This window comes from Daucus carota, chromosome 7, assembly GCF_001625215.2.
Source record: "Daucus carota subsp. sativus chromosome 7, DH1 v3.0, whole genome shotgun sequence".
NCBI lineage: Eukaryota > Viridiplantae > Streptophyta > Magnoliopsida > Apiales > Apiaceae > Daucus > Daucus carota.
This window is the reverse complement of record NC_030387.2, coordinates 3,082,430-3,100,130: the sequence shown is the minus strand read 5'-3', so window position 1 is coordinate 3,100,130 and position 17,701 is coordinate 3,082,430. Positions and strand designations below refer to the sequence as shown.

At 33.3% G+C, this 17,701-nt stretch overlaps 2 protein-coding genes across 2 annotated transcripts; both read left to right on the top strand.

Moving 5' to 3' along the window:
* Positions 1–3,945: 3,945 nt before the first annotated feature.
* On the top strand, positions 3,946–5,287 carry LOC108195341 (heavy metal-associated isoprenylated plant protein 21). The gene is made up of 3 exons (XM_017362303.2): positions 3,946–4,081; positions 4,188–4,263; positions 4,767–5,287. Exons 1-3 carry the CDS (start codon positions 4,007–4,009, stop codon positions 5,057–5,059), a joined length of 444 nt encoding a protein of 147 aa, XP_017217792.1. The 5' UTR covers positions 3,946–4,006; the 3' UTR covers positions 5,060–5,287.
* A 3,668-nt stretch (positions 5,288–8,955) lies between these two features.
* Positions 8,956–12,218, top strand: LOC108194461 (multicopper oxidase LPR1). Its single transcript, XM_017361404.2, has 3 exons — positions 8,956–9,294; positions 10,055–11,512; positions 11,893–12,218. The coding sequence occupies exons 1-3, from the start codon at positions 9,085–9,087 to the stop codon at positions 11,944–11,946; spliced, it is 1,722 nt and encodes a 573-aa protein (XP_017216893.1). The 5' UTR covers positions 8,956–9,084; the 3' UTR covers positions 11,947–12,218.
* The last annotated feature ends 5,483 nt before the right edge of the window (positions 12,219–17,701 follow it).

The window sequence follows — 17,701 nt, the reverse complement described above, 5'->3', positions numbered from 1 at the left end:
CTAGTCCCCTTGTTCCCTTGTTTCACAAGCTCGATACACAGCAACAAAACATTACACCTTGAACAATACAATGAATAAGTGTAATACAACCGAAACTATGAACTCTCAATATAGATATATATATGCAAATATAAGTACTAGAGCTCAATAAAAGATTTAGCAATGTAAAGAGTTGTATTTCAGAAAGCTTGGTGTGTTCTCCTTGTTCTCTCCCGAAAATGAAAGCACACACAAATTTATATACATCATACCAACGGTCATAATCCAACAAATTTCCCAACGATCTTGGTAACATTCTCACGTTTAAATTTGAATTGAATAATGAACGTTTGAATGAAGTAAGATTACTGAGTAAAGAATAAGTCACGTTTGAAATCATCTCAGTAAAGTATTTAAAAATAAAACCCGTTTGAAACTAAATAGGAGTTTGTTAAAGATAAAATCGATTTGAAATAAAATCTCCTATTTGTTAGGAAAACGTTTTTGAATGAAACTCTTTATAAAACTGAGCTCTAATATTTATATCAGATATATATAAATATTAGAATCCTTACAAAGTCGTTTCCTATTAAATCTCCTTGAAAATAGACTTTGATCTTTATCCGATTGTTTCTCTGTTCACGCTGTAAGCCTGCTGATAGCTTGTAAATATTCCTGTAAGCTTGCTGACAGCTATAATCATGCTAACATCCTGAAATACGGTTAGTCCACATACACAACCTTTGATAGCATGCTAACACATATCAGTTTCATGTTATTAGCTTGCTGTTAGTGTCATCATCAAAACCTTGAGAGTATCACCCCCTAGATTTCATCTCTAGATCCGCCCCTGATATTTGTGACGGAGGATGTGAACAACCATGGTTCACATACATTCATTATGTATTGTATTGTGACGGGAGTGTCGTCACATATGACACTCATTTACAATAACGTTTACCGGTATACATGGACCCAATATGCATAATTCTACTCAAATGTCGTTAGGATAATAAACAAGAGGACCCTTACGAAAAAAAATTGAAAAATAAACAAGAGGATAGGATCAACCATGGGAATACGTTTAAGAGCCGGAAATGAATTATCATAATTTCCAAGCATTGATAAAGTGGGCGGTAGTAATAGACTATAGATTGCCATATAAAAATGGAGATGACAAAGATGGAACATTAAAGCAAGAACAATTCAGACCATATGATTCAGTGATTTGTGTGTGGCTCAATCTTATAGGTGGAATGGTCGAGAGCTTGAAAACGATTAATTCTAAATTTGCTATTTTGTGCCATTTTTGTATGAATAATTGAGTATGGCACGTATTATGTCCCAAACGTTCGCTTTTTTGCATGCAGTAGCTTTGCTAAAACTAAAACTACAATTACATGCATGGACTGCATGATGTAATTATATATGTTACTTCTTCCGGTTTTTAATATATATATATATATATATATATATATATATATATATATATATATATATGATCTTTGATCATTAACACATTTTTTTAACATTTTAGCTGTATAATAAAATTATATTAAATTTTAATAATATTTTTATGAAATAATATATAGGCATATATTTTATCAGAAGAATAAAATTTTAAAAATAATAATTAAAACAGTACAGTCATAGCTTATAAACGGAAGGACTGTATATATGCAGGCTGCAGCAGCAAACAAACATAATGAAGTAATAAAATTAAATTAAGCTATATGGAAGTCTATAAAGTGCATCGATCACAATAATGCAACCAACTCAAATTGATGGGCTCCATGTCATTTACATCTGGCTAATCTCCTCATGGAATTCTTCCATATCATCTTAAGCATTTAACCATCTCTATCTGACTATCTGTACAGTCCTGCACCAGTTAGTATCTGCACTATCTGGTGATCATGATGAATATCGATTTAAAACATTTGTTCTGTTTGGATGGGGAGAATGAAATGAAATGAGTAAAAATACTTGAAATTTATAGAAATAGGAAGAAAGTTTTGGAAAAAATTTGAGGGAGTGCCAAATTGCTATGATAAGATTTGAGAAGAAATTGAGGATATGAGAGAATGGAGCATTCATTCTCAAATTGAAGGTGTGATATTTACGGTATGATGTAGGGAATGGAATTAGGAAAAAATGAAATTTTTAAAAATGTCCATAAGATAGTTCGTTTTTCATTCTATTTCTTGCGGAATCATTTACCCCAACCAAACACAACATTAGAGTTTCAACTGAATAATTTTATTCCACTATGTACCTTTTAGAAATTAAAACATGTTTTAGAGATAAACAACTGCATGTGCATGATGAAGATTCTTGGTATAAACGTTGACTTAATCGGCTCATTAATCATAAATCAATAGTTTATTTTATGTAATTTCAATTTCAAAAGACCTGCACACTAGTATTCATTTTCTTTAAGATAACGCTTGGTATACATAAATGTGTACAAAATTTTATACCGATATGTGGTGGCTTTTAGTTAGAATAAACCATATGTATTCACATATCAACAACCTCAATTAAACTCATCACATCAATTACCACATCATTATGTACAAATTTTTGGTACACAATTTGTGCACCTACCACTATTCTTTTCTTTATCATATAATTATTGTTTGTTGTCGTTTTGGGCCAAACAAAATGTTATTAACTCTTACTCCCTCCGTCCCTGTGGGATCTACACGGAGATTAAGAAAAGTGTATAAAGTAAGGGTTTGTCTAGTGTATGCCCATGGGCACATGCTAAGCACGGAAACTAATAAATTTGATGTGTTTTCATTGGTGTGGTTGGTGTGAATGCAGGGGGGCCATCATTATTAAAGGAGTGTAAGCCAATCAAAATATAGAAAAACTATCAACTTTTGTGCTTAGTGTGTGCCCATGGGCACACACTAGAAAAACCGATAAAGTAATATAAAGTAATGAGAAAGAGAAAGGAAAGTAGGTAAAGTGGTGGGACCCGTTAATATTTAAGTGATAGATTTGAAAAAGTAGATGAAAGTAGTGGGTGGGTGGGATTTTTATATTATAAAACTTTATCATTTTGGGAAAGTTTTGAAATGTATAGAATTGAATGGGATATCCCAAAAAGGAAAGTGTATAGAAATCAGAGGACGGAGGGAGTAGTATTTGGTAGTTGTTGAACCTTCGCAACTTGCACGGCGGGCATGATATTATGGGCGCTCATCCAATTATTGGACACAAGTCATTTTCTTCCCCTAGTTATGTAGGTCAATTCTACTCACACAGATTGCAGTTATAGATGTGAGTTACAGTATTGTAGCTTGGTTAATAAATGTATAAACCTCAATACTCCCTCCGTCCCGATAGATTATATACATTTGGTGTAGATACGGAGACCAATAAAAAATGTAAAAAATGAGTAAAGTTAGATTAAAAGTGGGTAAAGTGGCGAGACTCATTTGTATTTAATTATAGATTTGTATTTAATTATAGATTTGCGATAATGGAGGAAAGTAGTGGGTGTAATGGTGTTTATATTATTATAAAATATAGATACTGGAAGAAAGTAGTTGGTGTAATAGTGTTTTACATTATTAAAAATTGCTGTTTTAGGAATGTATAGAAATGATGGGACATCCCAAAGAAGAAACTGTATAGAAATGACTGGGACGGAGGGAGTACAAAATACTCCCTCCATCCCAAATTAGATGGCCCCGTTGACTTTGGGCACACAATTTAAGGTTCATTGACCGCATAGATACGTGACTTATTTTTAAAATTTTATTTTTGCAAATAAAAATTAAAATATGAAATTTTCATTTATAAAAGAAAAAATAAAAAAATAAATTTCGGAAGTAGACGGTCAATGCACCTAAAGTTTCGTGCCCAAAGTTAAGTCAACGGGGATATCTAATTTGGGATGGATGTAGTATCTACTAATATTGTTCCGAAAGTGTGTCCTGCAGCCTATAAATTCTACTAGTTCAAGACTCCCCGGCAAGTCTTCCTCACAAACTCACACAGAGAATAAGTAAAGAGAATGGGTGTTCTCGACCATTTCTCAGACTTATGCAATGTTACAAGCACAAGGAAGAGCAAACGCAAACCGATGCAGGTATATACGCAATAGGATGTCATGTAATCCCAGCTTCCGCAATATATATGTGTATTTTCCTCCCTTATCATTCCTTTTAACAAGCGTTTGTTCGTTTTGCTCTCAGACGGTTGATGTCAAGGTGAAAATGGATTGTGATGGCTGTGAACGGAGAGTGAGAAATTCCGTTTCCTCCATGAGAGGTTCATCTCTCTCTCTCTCTCTCTCCCCCTCCCCCTCCCCCTCCCTCTCCCTCTTTCCCTCCCCCTCCCCTTCTCCCTCTCCCTCTCCCTCCTCTCTCTCCCCCCTCCCTCCCTCCCTCCCTCCCTCTCTCTCTCTCCCCCCCTCTCCCTCTCCCTCTTCCTCTCCCTCTCCCTCCTCTCTCTCTCTCTCTCTCTCTCTCTCTCCTTCTCTCCCCCCCTCTGTCTCTCTCACTCAGAGACAAGAGGGCTGTTAAAATATACTACCATAAACCAACTTGGCAACTTCAATATATCGATCACTATCACCACATTTTGCAATCACACAGTTAACTGTCCTCTTACAGGGTCCTCGCCATCTTTACATATCAAACCATGGCCTCTTAGTTCAAATTATACACACACATAAGAACATATAAACATATATTTATATATACAGCTACCCCATATGCAGATAAATACGCCTTTCTTATTTCTTACAAAGTCTCGCTGACTGTTTTGATCAGGTGTAAAATCAGTGGAAGTAATTCGCAAACAAAGCAAGGTTAGTGTTACTGGTTATGTAGAGCCGAACAAGGTGTTAAAAAGAATACGAAGCACCGGAAAGAGAGCAGAGATTTGGCCGTATATTCCCTACAATCTGGTGACATATCCTTACGTTGCTCAAGCCTATGATAAGAAAGCACCATCTGGATACGTCAAGAACGTTGTTCAAGCACTTCCCAGTCCGAATGCTCCTATGGTTAAATATACAACTATTTTTAGTGATGATAATCCTAATGCATGTTCAATTATGTAACTAATAACTTTATAGTTACACTGCATGTTAATGTAAGAGTAAATTTGAGAGTAATTATTATCAAACTTACAATGAATGACAAAAAATTGACCAAGTTTTAAAATTTCTAAAATAATTGGTCTAGATTTGTCTTCACCTTTTAGTAACGTGACTTCCGTTAAGTCCTGTTAAAATTTACGATTACTTATATAATTGTGAAATAAATTTCAGGATCGTGTTCAAACTTTACACCAATTCTGAAATTCTGAAAGTTATAAGAGTAAAATTAATCAGACACCAGCTCTTGCTCTTCCTTCTGCATGCAAAGTGCAAATTACTCCACCAGTTGGCCGCTGTTACGAATTAATTTCAGAGGAACAGAGAAAGGGTCCATTACAAATTTAAACCCACCAAAATATTTTTTCAATCACTAATTGCGAGATCCCACCATTGAAGGAACAATCAATATACTTATATAAAGGAGAAGCGAGGGGCGTGTAGGCGGCGCCTCTCACATCGCTCCGTTCTATTTTTTTAATTTTCTGAAATTTTTGGATGAAAAATATCAAAAATTAGAACTACCTTTTTTAGTTTGGGGTATATTAGAAGCAAGTTTTAGAATCTAATTTTGTTTCATATAATTTATAGAATATAGTAGCTTGAAAGTTTTAATCTGATTATTTCAGATTATTTAATTATGGGAAAGATTAGCACACAAGTCTCTCTGCACCTTTAAATATCCCTATAGATTATAGGGTTTTGGATCATCTAAACACAACCTCCTCTCATTCAATACCACAACCCTGCCTCTTTCTGGTGATTCTCTTGCTCGATTTCTAACTCGGTGGTGCCGTTCTTCTGCAACGATAAGTGAAGGCTGTTTATACAGTATCAAAAAAATAAAGGTTGTTGCAAGCAAAGGTAGTTATAGACCGCTACGTGGGAGTCGACAAATCCAAACACGAGAAAAAAAATATAGTCTTGACATGACATTGATGGATGATATCAATAAATTAACTATTGGTGATGTATATTTGTTGGCTATTCTTTTATAATATTTGTTTTGTTCATCGGACATGTTTGTTGTTGTTATTTTTATATGATATACTTTGTATATATATAGGAAAAAATTATTCATGCATAATCTGTTTGCTCCGTTCAAGCAACTTTTAAGTGAAGGCTGTTTATACGGTATTAAAAAATAAAGATTGTTACAAGCAAGGGTAGTTATAGACCGCTATCTCATGAATTTAAGTTAGATGTTTTTGTGCACAATCAATCAAAAAATTGGAGGAAGGTGACAATGTAAGAAAATGATTACTTTTAAAAAAAAAACACAAATAAAATTAAGATTCGTCGTGCTTTAAATTGTTAATTACGTGTATAAATTTATTTTTATTTTTTCACCATTAATTATAGTCCACTTTTGCAATTTTATATGTTAGTATTGGCATTACATCAAGATTTTTATCATATAAAATATATTTTATCCAACGAATATTAATTTTGAAACATTAATATACATTTTATAGACAGTCACAAAATTATTTTATTATACAAATATTAATATCAAATCGTTAATATAATTTTTATAGGCCGTCGCAACGCGCGGCTTCTCAACTAGTTTCTTACATGTATTGATCACTAGTAAAAAATACAAAGAAAAATTTCTTACATGTATTGATCACTAGTTAAAAATGAATATATTAACGAGGTGTATTCGATTGAGATTTTAATGAATTGTTTTTAGTCCATGGATTTTAATGGATTGTATGTGATTTTGATTTTGTGCAAATTCTTGATAAAATACCGCATAGTTGATAGGATTTAAACACAATACTTCAAAATCCCATTGATTTTGGTGGGCTTTCAAAAAACTTGTTGATAGGATTTAAGCACAATACTTCAAAATCCCATTGATTTTGGTGGGCTTTCAAAAAACTTAAAATACACTAAAGAATGTCACAGAATCCATCATTTTATGAAATGTAAAAAAATCCATCAGCATTTGAATACCATCAGATTTTAATGGATTTTAAACAATCTCAATTGAATACCATCGGATTTTAAAGTATAATTTAAAATCCCAATTGAATTCTACCAGATTTTATAGCATAATTTAAAATCTCAATTAAATACCTCAAGATTTTAATAGATTTCAAACAATCTCAATCGAATACACTCGGATTTCATGAATGCAAAAACATGCTTAAAAATCCCAATCCAATACACCCCTCTAAGTTGTGATTTTGTGTATAACTTATAAGTTATAATTTTAAACTCAATAAACAAGAAATGATATGACCAATTAATTAGTATTCCCACCATTTCAAATTAGATGAGTTAGTTATCTTTAGACATATATATATATATATATATATATATATATATATATATATATATATATATATATATATATAATTTAAGGTGCATTCATTATCTAGTTTCGAAATTTATTTTTTTAAATTTTTTTATAATAATTTTTATTTATTTATTTGCAAAAATAAAATTATTAATATAAATTATATAACTGTAGGGACAAATTATGTGTTAAAATCAATTAAAACATCTATTTTGGAATGGAGAGAGTAATATTAATTTCAGCTTCATTTACGGGGGTGTATTCGATTGGGATTTTAATGGATTGTTTTTAGTCTATGGATTTTAATGGATTGTGTGTGATTTTGATTTTGTGCGGATTCTTGATAAAATGACGCAGAGTTTATAGGATTTAAGCACAATATTTCAAAATCCCATTAATTTTGGTGGGATTTCAAAAAATTTAAAATACACCGAAGAATGCCACAAAATCCATCATTTTATGAAATGCAAAAAAATCCATCAGTATTTGAATACCATCAGATTTTAATGGATTTTAAACAATCCCAATTGAATACCATCGGATTTTAAAGCATAATTTAAAATCCCAATTGAATATCACCGGATTTTGTAGCATAATTTAAAATCCCAATTGAATATCTCAAGATTTTAATGGATTTCGAACAATCTCAATCTAATACCCTCGGATTTCATGAATGCAAAAAAAATGCTTTAAAATCTCAATCCAATACACCCCTCTTAGCATATAATTGACGAGTTTGGCTATCATTTTTTTACTACAAAACTAATGTTAATTTAAAAAGTTTAGTAACTAAACATTTATATTAATACATAATATTCTGTCCCCATCATTTATTTACGATTTTTATTTTGGGCGGAGCAAACTTTTAATATCCTAAAATTTGTTCTATTTTTTTTTTCACAAATGACTGTTATGAATCATGTTGGACCACCACCTATAAAGTTTACTTACGCCAGGAGGCCCAAGACAACTTAAGCCTAATGGACCAGAGCTGCCCAGGAGTTGTCATGTTGAGAATATTTCGTTTTATTTTATTTAATTTTAAGGACTGTTGAGAGTATTTCTAATATAACAATGAGGGTACGTTAGTCTTTATCTAACGAGATAAAGAAATATTAATTTTTTGATTTAATATATAGATGTAATAATTAAATGTATAAATAATGAAATTATAAATAAAATATATTATTATAAACCTAAATATATTTGACTATTTTGATATTATTTAATATCTGAAAATCAAATATTAAAATAATTATATAATTTTCCATTTTTTCCAGATAAAATCAAACAGATAATATAATTCAGCAACATTTCTCCTTTTCGTTTTTCTTCATGAATTTCATTCGTTTCATGCATTGAACCAAACGGTCCCTATTTTATTTTTAGTTCAGCCAAACCGGCGCGGTAACATCAAAAGGAGACTGGTGTGAATAATGCAGGAATTGGAATATAGGAAGCTGTCATCAAAAAGCAAATGGAAACAACTAAGCTAAAATCTTGTCACTATACGTATATTTCAAAGATAGGATTCTCATTTATTCCAAAAAGTAAAGCAAAAAGAATCCACATTGATTTTATAAAATCTGCTTATAAAAAACCAGATACTCCTCTGATATTAGAGTCTACAACATTCCCATAAAGCAATTTTTTGTTCACAATCTCTTGCCCTGTGTTAAAAAATATGGAGAGACTATTGAGTTTGGTGACTCTCTGCTTGGCTGTGTTTGGTTTTTGTGTAGACAAAACATGGGGAGTTGGTCTCTTGGATCCATCCAAGTTGCCAATGTTTGTGGATGAGCTTCCTGATATGCCAAGACTCTCAGGCTTCGAAGTTGTCAATGGTGTGCCTGTCTCCAAGTCACTCAAGATTGGCATGTTTCGAAAAAAATGGGTAAGATTGTCAGAACTAATGTCTCTAACTTCCATCCTCACAGTTCAAGCTTCTTTCTTTGCTTTTATGCCTATATGTGTGTTTATATGTTTGGATATAAGTTTTCGTATTCCCGGGCAAGTGACGTCTTCCAGTGGTATCTCTCTCGCTCCCTCTACAGGATATCGAGTCTGTTGAATTTTGTTGGATGATTCTAATCGATCTTTTAACCATAATAAATTATATACAGTGTAAAATTTGTCACTTCTTAAATTTAAACATGGATATCTACCTAGAGTAGGTGAACCTTTTGAAATTCACAGCCATTTTTACATTGGGGACATTTTCATCCATGACTATTTTGCATTGCTTGGGAATTGTCAATATTAGCAAACAGATTGGAAGCCACCTATATACTATTTTAAGTAGCCCCCGTGACTTATTGTTTTCATAACCTGTATATAAAGAACTCCAGTTGCACCTTACGTGTATATAAGCTTTATGACTCCAATTTTTCCGGAAAAAAAAGTTACTTTGTTAAAATATGAATTCTAGGGAGTGTATTCAATCTGGACTGTGAAGGAATCTTTTCTGAATTGTTGAAATCTGCGTGTATTCAGTTTCGAATTACCAACATAAGAAAAATTGGTTAGTCTACGGATCGAGCCATAAATAAATTGTGCTTTATTTTAAGCATCACAGTTACGTTTATAAGGAGTACTTTTCTTTTCTTGTTCTTGGTATAATCTTAGGATAATAATTTGATCTATACTTGTTGCAGAAATTCCATAGAGACCTTCCTCCAACTCCAGTGTTTGCCTATGGTACATCTGCGAAAGCAGCCACTGTTCCTGGCCCGACCATCGAGGCTATCCACGGGGTCCCTGTTAACGTGACATGGCAAAATCACCTCCCTCGGAAGCACATTCTGCCCTGGGATCCGACAATCCCCACTGCCATGACTATGGTCAAGACGGGCATTCCAGCCGTGGTGCACCTCCACGGGGCCATTGATGAGCCCGAGAGCGATGGCAATGCATATGCCTGGTTCACTCCCAAATTTAAAGAGAGAGGCTCAACTTGGACCAAGAAAACATATCACTACAGCAATGCTCAGCATCCGGGGAATTTATGGTACCATGATCACGCAATGGGATTGACGCGTGTCAATCTACTTGCTGGTTTAATTGGATCATATATTATTCGCCATCCTGCTGTTGAGGAGCCTTTTAGACTACCTCATGGAAATCAATATGATAGGCCTCTGGTTGTCTTTGATCGTGCCTTCCGCAGAGATGGCTCATTGTACATGAATTCCACCGGAAACAATCCCTCCATACACCCGCAGTGGCAACCTGAGTACTTCGGTGATGCAATTATAGTAAATGGCAAGGCATGGCCCCGAATGGTTGTTCGTAGGAGAAAGTACAGGTTTCGTATACTCAATGCAAGCAATGCCCGCTTCTTTAGATTCTACTTCACCAATGGCCTTAAATTTATTCATGTGGGATCCGATTCGACTTACAATCAGCATCCAGTGACAGTAAACAAACTCCTTGTAGCTCCATCAGAAATTGCTGATGTGGTTGTGGACTTTTCGGGATCAAAGTCGAATTCAGTTGTATTAGCCAATGATGCAGAGTATCCGTATCCATCTGGCGACCCCGTGAACAAAATCAACAGCCGAGTCATGAAATTCCTAATCACGCGAAAAAAAGAACTTGACACATCTAGAGTCCCAGCCAAATTGGTGCATTATCCGTCACCTGATGCATCCTCTGCTTCGCAAACACGGTTTATAACAATGTACGAGTACACAACCAAATCCGATGAGCCTACTCACTTGAATCTCAACGGTAAATCTCCCGATGACCCGGTTACAGAGCAGCCAAAGGTGGGAACATCAGAGATATGGTATGTGATCAACTTAACAGACGATAATCACCCGCTTCACATACATTTAGGTCTTTTTTCGGTACTGGATCAGACAGAACTGATCAAATTGGATGAGTTCAAAGAATGCATGATGAAACTCAAAGACGCGACAAAGTGCCATGTAGACAAGTATGCACGTGGCAGAAACACCGCCGTGGTGGCTCACGAGAAAGGCTGGAAGAACGTGTACAAGATGTTACCTGGCTATGTTACGAAGATATTAGTGAGATTTTCGTATGTGCATACGAATGCTTCGTATCCATTTGATGCAACCTCAGAGCCTGGTTACGTCTACCATTGCCACGTAAGTATCTAATTTTCATAAATGTCGAAGTTGTTAAAAGTACAGCATCGATCTACTGACTCCCGGCTAACACCTTAAAGTTTTAGAAATATCATCGTACGATTATAACACCTTGGTCATTCGTATAATTTCCTCTGCTAAAATATAATTTAGGATGTCAGAAGATCACAGAATCACGGTTTTCTGAATTTATTCAAAAAGCTTCTAATTATGTCCTCTTGCCTGCTACATAAAGTTAAAATTCTATCTTCTTGATAAATTGTAATGGCTCACATGAGGATCATATCTTGTTTATTAGTCACAAAATGTCAAAAAAAAAATCATTATTTAGCAGAAAATGGCATTTTTGATTGACACACATTTCCATATGATGATTGCAGATCTTGGATCATGAAGACAATGTGATGATGAGGCCCTTGAAGCTAGTCAATTAGAAAAACTTGACAAAAACAAAATTATTCAGAATATGAAGGCAAATTATACTTAGCATAATCTGATAATAGCGTCCGTTTTTTTTTTTTTTGCAGTATTGTTTTCTGATCTTTCAACGTGATTTACTTTTTTTTTTTTCTCAATTTATTTCTTTTGCATTATATAGAAGAGAGTATTGACCTGGGACTGAATAGACAGGAATACAAGTCATGCCATGTCCAAGTATGAATAGGTCCAGGCTGCTGAAATCATATTGAGGCACTTATAAGAAAAGTTTATACTCCCTCCGTCCCTCCGGGAGGTTTAATCGACTATTTGCACACATTTTGAGGCTCTTATAAAATATAGTTTCATAAATTTTTTTTAAAAATTTTCTTTTTTTGAATAAAAGTTTCAATATCAAACTTTTATTCAAAGCAAAAAAATTTTAAAAACAAATTATGAAACTATACTTTAAATGAGCTTGAAAAGCAGGCTAAAAAGTAACGTAAAGAAATAAGGGGACAAAGGGAGTATATATTACTGAGCCCACAAGGCAAATTCAGATTCTCGTTGATGGCCCATAGAATAACTTAGATCTACGTAGCACCATGTCTGTTGAAGTTTTTTTAACCAGATTGTGGACTGCATTTGTTGAAGACAAGTGCATGTAGTGACTGAAGCCTTTCTTGCACTTAGAAAATTTGACATAGCAAAGCAGCCCTTGTGGCTTTTAAGTTTTAACATCTCTTCAAAAGAGCGTGAAGTGTGGGTAAAATTCTCGTACCTCATGTCTTACCCTCCTGGAATTTTTCGTCAACTAAAATATACCGAATAGCTTTGATTTGGTTGTGTATATAAATTTTAAATCATTTGTGATGATAAAACTCGATTCTTCTTTATTTGGGTCTTTTTTTTTAAAACCAACATATACCCGATATATTTGATTTGATTATTACCATGGGTTTCATAGTTTATATCATCTCCGATGATAAAACTCGATTCTTCTTCATTTGGTTTTCATGCATATGCCAAATCGTCAGTTGCAATGCATGTCTTGTCAGTTGTCATATTGTACCACGCTAAGCAATTCAAATTAAGTTGGTCTATACAAATTTTGTTATTCGGACGATATCAAATTAATAAAAAAAATGACCCCAAATCTCGAATATTTTTCAAGTAATGTCTAAAATAACAGAATTGAAAAAAATGATACTAGTTAGAGATGCTAACAATCTAGCGTTTTCAATTTTAGACTGAAAACGTTAGATTGTGTAGCGTTTTGCTGTTTGAAAACTAACAAAATGCTACACCGTGTACTGTCCCTTTTCTAGTATACTGGACAACTTTGATCTATCACCCCCATCAAAAACTGGATTCGGCATTCTTGAGCCCACAATTTACGATCATAAACTACTTGACTAGTCTTAGCCCAACAACCAACTACTGAACAGCCGAGCGAGGTGGAACTGAGAATCCTTTCCCTGACTATCCCATTTCCCATTCTCTTTTCCCAATCTACCCAACTTCATTCAGTTTATCCCTAAGTACCCACCTTTTACATCTTCCACAATATTTAAACAATAAATGGACCCCACTCATTAATTGTGCAGACAAATGTGATTGAATAAAAAAAATGTTAGGTATCAGCCCATTACAAGGTAACATGGACTTTGGTGATCCAAAATATATAGGATAATAATTGTATGTTTAGACAATTATTATAAAGAATATGTTTTGGTCACAAAGATAGAAGACCTAGTTGGAATTGGATTCTGATTTTAGTTGGAAATCAGAATTGGATTAGGACTATGTGTAGCTGTTTTAGAATTAGATTCTGATTTGTCTAGTTTGAGATGCCTATATATACATAGTCATATTGTGTTTGATAGGTGTGCTCAAGATGTAGACTTAGGTATCGTTTGCGGACGGATACTTGAGTAGTAGGCTTGAGTATCCAAGTTTGGTTAATTGTATTATTGATAATAGTTTTGATTAATAATACAAGTTGGGACGTGGGTTTTCCACGTCAAATATATTGTTGTGTGTGCTTTGCATTAGAAGTTGAATCTCGTATTTTTATCCCTAACAAGTGGTATCAGAGCGAGGTTAGGATCATGATAGACGAGGTTGGAGGAAAATTCGGGATTCAATATAGAATGCAGAGTACGATGATGGTTTTGTTAGCAGGAAGAGACAAAATTACGTGCGTATGATGGTTGACTTGCACCATGGATCAATCATGATGCACTCAATATGGAAGAAGATTGGATGGTTCTTCTAGAGGCCGGAGGATTGTGAAAGCAAGGATCGGGTGACTCATGGATGGAAGAGCACTCGGGGTTGATGCACGTGATTTTGTAGATGGATAAAATTTGGAAGAACGAGACATGGAGATTCTTGTTCGAGGGGAGGCATTGGCGGATGGACGTCGATGTCTTGATCGTGATTGTTGATTGTATTGGGCTGAAGGGGAGGATTGTTAGGTATCAGCCCATTACAAGGTAACATGGACTTTGGTGATCCAAAATATATAAGGATAATAATTGTATGTTTAGACAATTATTATAAAGAATATGTTTTGGTCACAAAGATAGAAGACCTAGTTGGAATTGGATTCTGATTTTAGTTGGAAATCAGAATTGGATTAGGACTATGTGTAGCTGTTTTAGAATTAGATTCTGATTTATCTAGTTTGAGATGGCTATATATACATAGTCATATTGTGTTTGATAGGTGTGCTCAAGATGTAGACTTAGGTATCGCTTGCGGGCGGAGACTTGAGTAGTAGGCTTGAGTATCCAAGTTTGGTTGATTGTATTATTGATAATAGTTTTGATTAATAATACAAGTTAGGACGTGGGTTTTCACGTCAAATATATTGTTGTGTGTGCTTTGCATTAGAAGTTGAATCTCGTATTTTTATCCCTAACAAAAAAATGGTCATGTGCATTTTGCATATTGGTCACCTAAGTTTGTTTTTTTTTTTATTAAATTAATTCTACTTTTACTTAATTAATTACAATACTTATAAATTATAATAATAAAATTAAAATATTTCATTTTTAATATATTTATATCATTAAAAGGTGTTATCAATTATATATTAATATATACTTTATAAATAATAATAATATGATCAATTTTTATTTATAAACTAACAAAATAAATAATTTTAATACTTTTCCTAGTTATCAAATCAACTATTTACAAAATAATATATACTTCTGACTTTTTGAAAATAATGTCTAACTTTGCAGTGCATTGTCTACTCAAATTTCAATACTGAATTGTCAATTCAACTGTTAGACTCATTTATCAATTCAACTATTCACACTTTATGTCTTGTCAAACTTTATGAATTATAGATTTAGTTGCTCGGCTATATATAACTTGCAAGATGAGGTGAAAATATACCAAGCTGATCAGGTTTGTTTTTCTTAGTATTTTTCGAATTCATATATTTTAGTATATTTTAGTGTGTTATTACTAATTATATTATTATTATTGCAGATGGAGAATTCTATCAATGATGATATAATGAGATCGAATCTTATCAATAATTTGAGTATAGACGATGAATTTAGCCCTTTACATGATTTAGAAACTGATAAGATTATGAGGATATTGACGATGATGGTGATTCTGATTCGACAAATACTGATAATGATGAAGAAGATGAAAAATATGTGCCTACTACACCATGGTTTACTGAAGAATCCACTTCTAACAAGTTTGCTAATAGTTCAAGTGCTTATTCTAACTTAAACCCTCTTACTAATGACTTGTTTGTTGGTCAATGTTTTGTAGATAAGCAAACTGCTATAAATGCAATACAAAGTATTGCATTTATAGCAGTTTGGTATGGAGTCGGTATCACTCTCCATGTTCACATATTGTTGCTGCTTATTTGGTATGTATCTCGACTGGAAGCAGTACATTGAAGATTATCACAACCTGACAATATTGTATGAAATGTGGAAATACGAATTTTATCCAATGGCAAATCAAGCGTATTGGACGTTTCCACTAGCATACAACTGGGAGATGTATGGTACTCTTATTGCTGATGAAGAACTGAGGAAGAAGAGGAAGAAACGTGGACAAAGAGGTCAAAGTCAATGTATTCGAACGGAAATGGACAACTCTCAAAGGGTTAAACTTGTGGGAGATGCGGTCAAGAAAGTCACACAAGACGCAGTCGCCGTTGCCCACAACACGGACAATAATTTTAAAATAATTATGTTGTTGTATTTTAATTTTCAAGTTTAATCCTACCTAAAAGTTGCTATCATGTAACATTTGAAAATTAATGTACATGTTTAAATAAATATTACTTAATAATTTATAATTATTAACTAATTAATTTAAAATTGGATTTTCATTTATTTACATGTTCAAATAAATATTAGTTAATAATTTATAATTATTATAAACAATTAAGTAAATGTAGAATCAATTTGATAAAAATTATAAACTCAGGTGACCTACATGTAAGATGAATGTGTGCATCTCATCACATTTTGGCTGCACAACATATGAGTGGGGTCCAATTTATTATTTAACTATTGTGGAAGATGTAAAAGGTGGGTACTTTGGGATAAATCGAATGAAGTTGGGTAGATTGGGAAAAGGGAATGAGAAATGGGGTAGTCAGGGAAGAGATTCGTGGAACTGGAGTCTGGAACAGCTTTCTATACATTTTCATTTTTCATTAAATGTAAAAGTAGGATTTGTTTCGCAAGTGCCAAAACACAACTTAGGTTATGCTCTTGATTCCTAATAAACTGGAGTTACGAAATGCTCTTAGTTTCTGATAGATTGGTGTTAGGCTTGTATTGAACATTCTCTTTGTTCCTATTTACACAACTGTCATAGTTAATTATAATTTGGTTCCCGATTTAGATAGAAACATGTGCCTTCAGGGTACAGGTTAAGATCTATTTAATAGACGGGTTGTTGGTGACAGCTATATGAATGAGTGTAGAGTTTTTCACTTTTTTAGATCTGGGTGGCTAACTTGTGCCCTCATGACACAGGTTAAAGTTTATTTAATAGACGGGTTGTTGGTGACAACTATATGAATGAGTGTAGCGTTTTTCATTTTTTTAGATTTAATAGTTGTTCTTTTTTTATCACCTATTAACGCTTTCAAGTTTATTTTTTTAATTTTATTTCTTTAACCTCCACATTGGAATTTTATTTATTTATATAAAAAAGCATGTTGAATAAAAGATTTAGTTTAATAAAATAATCTATACCCAAGCTAACCTGCAAGCTTCAACCCTTAAAAAAATAATAAACCTACAAGCCTTAACAATTTAGTGTCTAATTTAATGTTTGTTTTAATCCAAATTCCGTCACTAATCACGGGGTTCCAATACTTCCTCTTCTTTTTTATTACACGACGTTAGACTTTTTGCACACATTCCAATGTGTTTTGACCAAACCTCTAAAATAATTATTTTAAAAAATTCCTTTTTTGAATTAAACTATATTTCACCTACTTTTATTCAAAAAAAGAAATTTTAAAAATAGTATTTTTAAGAACCCGACAAAAGCACATTAAAATATATGTAAAAAGTCAAGCGTCATATAATAAAAAACAAAATAGAGGTACTCTATTTTTCCAAGACAATTTAACCCTTGGTAAGCTAAAACATTACTCTCTCCGTCCCTCTCAATTCTTTACATTGAGTTTGGGCACGGAGGTTAAGAAATACTCGCTCTATTTTTTTTTTTATATGTCACTTTTGATTTGGGCACGTATCTTTAGGT

Bases quoted from the DNA above. Each gene is read 5' to 3' on its own strand.
- LOC108195341 (XM_017362303.2), top strand. From the start codon at position 4,007: ATGGGTGTTCTCGACCATTTCTCAGACTTATGCAATGTTACAAGCACA. The intron at 4,082-4,187 runs GTATATACGCAA...TTTTGCTCTCAG, and splicing joins GCAAACGCAAACCGATGCAG to ACGGTTGATGTCAAGGTGAA. The intron at 4,264-4,766 runs GTTCATCTCTCT...TGTTTTGATCAG, and splicing joins TTCCGTTTCCTCCATGAGAG to GTGTAAAATCAGTGGAAGTA.
- LOC108194461 (XM_017361404.2), top strand. From the start codon at position 9,085: ATGGAGAGACTATTGAGTTTGGTGACTCTCTGCTTGGCTGTGTTTGGT. The intron at 9,295-10,054 runs GTAAGATTGTCA...TACTTGTTGCAG, and splicing joins GCATGTTTCGAAAAAAATGG to AAATTCCATAGAGACCTTCC. The intron at 11,513-11,892 runs GTAAGTATCTAA...TGATGATTGCAG, and splicing joins GTTACGTCTACCATTGCCAC to ATCTTGGATCATGAAGACAA.